The sequence below is a fragment of the Phoenix dactylifera genome, chromosome 2, assembly GCF_051530095.1.
Source record: "Phoenix dactylifera cultivar Ajwa chromosome 2, Ajwa_hap1_PhDact_Kaust_v1.1, whole genome shotgun sequence".
In the NCBI taxonomy this organism is placed as follows: Eukaryota; Viridiplantae; Streptophyta; class Magnoliopsida; order Arecales; family Arecaceae; genus Phoenix; species Phoenix dactylifera.
This window is the reverse complement of record NC_143191.1, coordinates 39,720,108-39,726,577: the sequence shown is the minus strand read 5'-3', so window position 1 is coordinate 39,726,577 and position 6,470 is coordinate 39,720,108. Positions and strand designations below refer to the sequence as shown.

The following is a 6,470-nucleotide window of genomic DNA, read 5'->3' as shown; positions in this document are numbered from 1 at the left end:
TCTTCAACATCTACTGAGATCTTTATTTCTCTACCATGGTCACATCCATAAAATTGGAAATTATGAGTTCAACTGCATAGGTAAAGGTACAAGTCGAAAGGATATCATAATAATATTGCGGATAAGAAATGTCTAAAAAAGAAACTTATTGGTGCGTTATGCACGCATGAGATCAAAATGTTTTATTAACTTGTCTTTTTTTTTAATTATGAAATATTTCAAGGACCAGACTACTTTATGCCTTTGCAAATCTGAATCGAATTTAGATTGCATCTTTGTGCTGTTCTTTTTACTTCAAGTTAATCCATAGTCACACATAGGTTAATTCCATCTAAATGCTCAAATGGGCCTATAATATAGTTGCAATTAGTAGATGAAATAGAGCTGCTGGGGGCATGTTTGAGTAAATTAAAGGAGATCGAAAATACAACGTCTAAAGCTTACGTAGAAGCTGTCTACTCCAGCAACGGCTGAGTGTGGGGTGGGGAGGGGTGTAGCGACAGATGTTCATCAAAGGCAGCGAAGAAATGATGGGTGCTTGTCGAGGAACCAAGCAGGCATGCAAGATCCCAAGGAAGGTAGCTTCTATAAGGGAATGATTTGCTAGGAAAAGGGGGGCAAAGTGCTCGCCAAAAGGTGAGAGTTCGTGAAATCCCATGAATTTGTTTGAGGGGACAAGAGGCAGGAATTGAGGGGGTGGGAATGGGGAAATGATGCACTCCAAAGACAACTAACAAGCATATCTCGGGCATGAGCACAGAAAACAAGAACAAATACCCCATCATGGGAGCACAAGACAAGAAAGCATAATTCGAACACTAGGTGCCCTTTTGCAGGGGAGAAGAGCCAATGTGACGATTACTCTCACTGAAACCAGCTAGCCCTTAAAAAGAATGCTCCAGAACAATTGTTTAATTACAGGTAGTGGTGAACATGCAAACATGATTACTAATAGCAAATCACTGCATCAAGCAGTACCAGCAGGCAAGTGAATGCAACTAATTAAAAGCCATGCAAACATGAGGACCCATGAAGAAAAATAAATGAATAGGTGAGTCACCCATTAGCATAAAATATGCAAAGAGATAAACGACGGCCCGAAGAAAAAGCCAAGCAACCCCATGACCAATAAAAATAAGAATGTACTCTCTTAGTATACGATTCCTTCATATATAAAATATAACAATTAAATATCCAAAAGCACAACCATTCAGGAATATTAGCAGCAATATATATGTACTGTAGCAGGAAAAGAAACTGTCAGCTCTATGTAGTTGATATTAAAATGAAATTAAAAAAGAAAGATGTGAGGAGAGGATGGAGAACATTCAAAGAAGGGGACTTAATTAGCCTTGAGAAGCAAGAAAGTAGCAAGGAAAGAGAAGCGGCGTGGTGAGAAAAACTGGCCTTTCTTTTTTGTTCTCCACTTCCAAAATTTCCCATGCAACGTGCACCACCTCCACTCTCTTCTCTCTCTCTCTCTCTCTCTCTCTCTCTCTCTCTCGCCCCGCTTCCAATAGATTATAAAACAAACTAGGGTTAGGGTTTGTAGCTGAAATGATAACAAAAGATACCCTCATACATCTCTATTTAGCCATCTTTCTTTCTTTTAACTTTCCGCTCTCTATGGTTGTTGCGCTAGTGCCAAGATGAGACCGAGAATAGTGCCTTGTTCTGCCAACCAAGGAAGATGCAGTCCCTCACCATCTGAAGCTGATAGCCTTCGGACGGGTAGTGCAGCCGGAGCAGCAGCTTTGCCTGCGAGAGCGCGAAGGGGCTGAGGGGAAGGTTTGAGAATCCAGCATCCCTCATAAGCCCCTCCCAGCGTGCGAATCGCTCGTGCCGCTCCCTCCTCCCCTCTCCTTCCCAGGCGACGATGTCCTCGATCTCCCGCCCCAGCCACACCTGCTCCACCGCCAGCCGCTCCTGGCTTTTGGGCGGCAGCGTCGCCTCCAAAGACTCGAACACCACCGTGTAGTAGTCCAGCGCCTCCATGAACCTCTGCAAGAAAATCGGGGAATTATGGCTCGCCTCCCTCTCCGCCACCGTCACCACTGCTGGGTTCATCGCCTTCACGGCTTGAAGAAAGGCCCTCAGTTCGCGCGAGCCATCATCCTCATGGCGGCTGTCTTTGAGGAGCTTGTGCAAGAACAGCACACAATTCACTGCCAGGGTCTCGCCAGGATGCAGTTGGAAGGAAGAACAGGTGAGATTACTGATACTACTACTACTACTACCCCCACCAGCAGCAGCAGCGGCGGCAGCAGCAGCAGCAGAGAGAATGCTCGTGCTATTACCACTGCAGAGACTAGTGCCGATAGTGCTACTGGGGGGGAGGAGGAGAGGATGAAATTGGAATTGGAGGCCTAATGAGCGAGCGAAGGTCTGGAGGCGGTCACCAGTTCGGCGAAGGACGTCGAGGTCGGTGCCAGTGCCAGTGATGCGGATGGACGGGGGAACGTCGGCGCCAGAGCGATCGGCGATGGCCTGGAGGAGAGGGGGCCACTGCACCCCGTGGGAGGTGTCCAAGTCGAGGATGTGGATGCGTCGGCAACCATGGAGGGCGTCGAGGATGGCCTGGTTGGCGGTGAGGTGGGCGAAGCGAAGGAACGGGGTGACCTGGTTGAGCGACAGGTAGGAGGACTGGAGGGCCTCGGAGGAGGTGTCGGAGGGCACTGAGGGGGAAGCAAGGCGGGCAAGGCGAGCAAGGCGGAGGGAGAGGGCGCGAGCGAATTGGTGAGCGAGGCGGTCGGCGGAGTCGCCATAAGGCGAGGCAGCCGCGGAGAGGAGGGAAGCCGTGCGGCGGGCAGTGGGGAGGTCGCCGCGGTGGATGAGCTCGGCGCAGCTGATCAGGAGCTGGCGGGCATGGGCTGACAGGGAGATGAGCCCAAGGGAGGGGTTGGGGTGGTGAGGATGGGAGTGATGGTGATGGTTATGGGGGTCAGGGTCCTGTTCACCTCCTTCATGGGACTTCAATGAACCGAGCATCTCTAGGAGGCTGTGGTGGGAAGGAGAAGACAAGGAGGCCTAGAGAGGAACGGAGAAGCGTATTGGTTTAGAGTGAGAGGGGGAGAAGGGTAGAGTGAGGGGAGAGCGCAGTGGTTGGATTTGGGGGGTTTGGATTCCCTTACTTTAATAGAACATCTGGATAAGCAACTTCCTTGACGGGACATCATCCGCCAATAAACACAGCGTATTGTGATAGTTGTGGTAGTAGCAGCAGCAGCGGGGAGGGCAGCTTTACTGTGTAGATACACTGTTCACCAACCCCTCTCTTCTCTCTCTTTTTTTCTCTCTATATGGTAATGTGGCAGGGGTGGGGGGAAGGGTTTATGCTTTTCTCGACTCTTTTCCTATGGACTTTGGGGACTTGGATGGACTTTCGTGCCCTTGGGTTGAGGGCTGATTCGTTGCCGGCTTTAGAATGATGGAGGGCTAAATGAATGGGGGAAGAATCTAAAACATTATAAGGATTGGGTGGGGTTGTTGTAGGAGGTACGGTTGGCCAAGAACAAGAAGAAAACTAGGAGTAATAAAGAGTGGAACCCAGGAAGAGTAAAGAGAACAATAAAGAAGGTGGGCAGAATCATGCAATAACAATACACGAAAAGAGAGGCAGAGGGGGGCTGTGCATGGAAAGTGGGGGAGGGTGAGTGAGGCTATAACACGCGGTTCAGGAACTAAAAGATACTCCTATGCTCAGCTGAGAGGAGGCGGCCATCAAAAACTCCAATCTGGTGCAACTGTTTGGATAATATCCTCTCTTGTAATCTCTATGCCTTTGCTCTCTCTCTCTCTCTCTCTCTCTCTCTCTCTCCACACTGAATTTATACACGCAAAGCTTTTAATGGCTGAATAGAGACTACACACACCCAACCCCAACCATCTATTATTTTGTCTGCTTGTGGGGATCTTCATTGATGGCTTTCAGATAACTTCCTTGCAGCCTCCTCCCACGTTGTTGTGAGGACAAAAGAGCCCTCAGAGCAAGCAATCCCCATTCCCTACAGCTCTCCCTCCTTAAAAGCCATGGGCCCCTACCTCGACCACTCTCTTTATATATTTTTTTTTTTCTTTATACGTACAGTAGTGTTCCAAGGAGAATGGGCGCACCAAGTAATGCAGCCTGAATCATCACAGCTGATCTCCCCATTAATTGCTCACTCACATCAGTGTGAAGACGAGGCATCTTGGTACGATCCCATTAGCAAGCAAATGGAATATTTATAGCCCGGGAGAAAGCCCATTTGGCGGATAGGAATGTCGCAGACCCACTCGCCCCAGACGAGGAAACTGCATCAGCATCATCGTCACCAGATAATCGCATTCACAAAGATCCCTTGCTTGATAGGGATTCTTGCATCAAAAAAAATCTAAATCTCTTTCTTCTCCTTTTTATACTCCTCCTCTCAGTACTTGATGGTAAAGAAGAAGAAAAAAAGATCCTTTCGTATCTAAATAGTCTTTAAAAAATGAGATACGGACCTCACTCTCTCTGCCTCAAATACCAACCAGCTTACAAGAAGTGGGAGAGTTCTTGCTATAACTTGTGGAAATCAGAGACCACTCATATCCAAAGTAGCAAGAGAACTGCTGCTGCTCCTGCTCTGCGCAAATCAGGAAGAAAGCAGCAATCTATATAAGCTAATGAAAAATATAGAATGAGAAAATAGAATATGAAGCAGATGCGGGAGAAAATGAGCCGAGGAAGAAAAATTAACACCCCCCCCCCCCCCCCCCCCCGGCGCAATAAGAAAAATAAGAAAAAGCTGCTCTTTTTACCTCTATCACAATAAATTCACAGATTTGACATGCTCGAAAGTCCACCCTTTTCCATAGAGAATCTCCATTCCTTTGTGTGGTCTCTCTCTGTGTCTGATATCACCAGTCCTTCGTCACCTTACTTCTCCCAGCTCCCATTCCCATCTTTTCTCCTCACACGACTCCCCCACCCAGGAGATTTGCCTTATATCAGTAAAGGCAAGCGTGCTAAAAGAAGTAGCATAAATAAAAAATTGAGAGAGAGAGAGAGGATGGGGAGGAGGGTGATGTTGGAGCTATTGAGAGAGTAGTATTGAGTGGAGTTGAAGGCAGGAAAAGGGAACCCACTCAAGAACAGATGGGGCCGGGCCAAAGGGTGGTACCATATTAACAAAAGCGAATTAGCCTTAAGGAAGTGGACAAACAGAAATTTTCATAAAGAGAGTCCTACTTATCATGGGTTCTTTTTCTCTTATGTCAATACCCAACAGTCCAATGAATGAACTGCTCTAAAGCCATGTCCGTAGAAACTTTAGAACAAATCGCAGTAGTATTATTCTCGTCAGGTTTGACATCTGATAGAGTAGATAGATAGATTGTCATTTAAAGAGAAACCCAGGTGGGATTTCTGAAAGAATCTTTTTCAGAGCTGCTTCGGCTTTACTTCCATGAATCGTCTCCTTGGTACCTTTAAACTTACCCTCCATTAAAGCCATCCATTCAATCTATCTCATCATTCTCCCCAACCAGTCTGTTTCAATTCCCGACACCTTCCTAGAAAAGCCAAGTCACTTATCTCCCCAACTCCAAGGGAAGGAGACAAGAGAGAAGTACAATATGAATGAATCAAGTGTGTAATTCCAATCCCTAAAGTCACAACCAGGCTTCTGTAGAAAGCGGTAAACCCATCAGAGTGATCATGCTGTAGTCTTGTTGATTCTACATTATAACTTGTTAGTGTCATGTTGGAAAAGCCATTTTGCCCCAAAAGAAAGTAATACGTACGACTTTTTGTCTAGCTTGATTGTTTTCTTAAAATGGGCTTTTTGGATAAAATAAAAAAATGTTTAGATACTGATACTAAATGAATGATAAGATAAGACAGGAGTTTTTCTTAGAAAACAAAGAAGTAAAAAATTAAGGAGAAGAGATCAAAATATAATGTTGCTTGAATTTAGCCCTTAAATAAAGTCTAAATTTAATTAGCAAACTAAAGGCCTGTTTGGTAATGTCATCGTAGGGTGGTGGGGCTCTTTTTCACTTCAGATTATATGGAGAGGGAAATAAGACAACCCTACCTTTCTTTTGTTTCCTCTATTTCAGAAGTTAAAAAATTTTAGGAGTAAATTTAAAAATATTACCAACAGCAACGAAGGACTTATAAGGGTGTCAAAGATATTTTTCAGTCTTCTTAGCTTTCCTTTTTCTGGCTTTTTTATGAAATAATAAGAAATAAAGAATGTTACTGAACGAGCCTCTAAGTCGCCAATTTGAGTACCATAAAGCAACACGGCTTCATGTTTTAACGTTTGATTTATTCCACATAGGCCGATTCATTAATATCTAAAATAGAGATTCCACCGGGCCACAGACTAAACGGGCCGTGCCTGACCCGGCCTGTTACTAAACGGGCCCTGCCAGGCACGGCCCGCTTAGCCTAAAGGCTAAGCCCCGCACGGCCCTAGGCCCGTGGGGTGGCGAGCCGTGCT

General features: G+C 46.0%; 1 protein-coding gene across 1 annotated transcript; it reads right to left on the bottom strand.

The window, feature by feature from the left end:
- Positions 1-1,347: 1,347 nt before the first annotated feature.
- Positions 1,348-4,951, bottom strand: LOC103713574 (protein MONOCULM 1-like). The gene is made up of 2 exons (XM_026807144.4): positions 4,783-4,951; positions 1,348-4,607 (listed from the first exon to the last, which is right to left on the bottom strand). Exon 2 carries the CDS (start codon positions 2,986-2,988, stop codon positions 1,639-1,641), a length of 1,350 nt encoding a protein of 449 aa, XP_026662945.3. The 5' UTR covers positions 2,989-4,607; positions 4,783-4,951; the 3' UTR covers positions 1,348-1,638.
- Positions 4,952-6,470: the final 1,519 nt, after the last annotated feature.

Bases quoted from the DNA above. Each gene is read 5' to 3' on its own strand.
- LOC103713574 (XM_026807144.4), bottom strand. From the start codon at position 2,988: ATGCTCGGTTCATTGAAGTCCCATGAAGGAGGTGAACAGGACCCTGAC.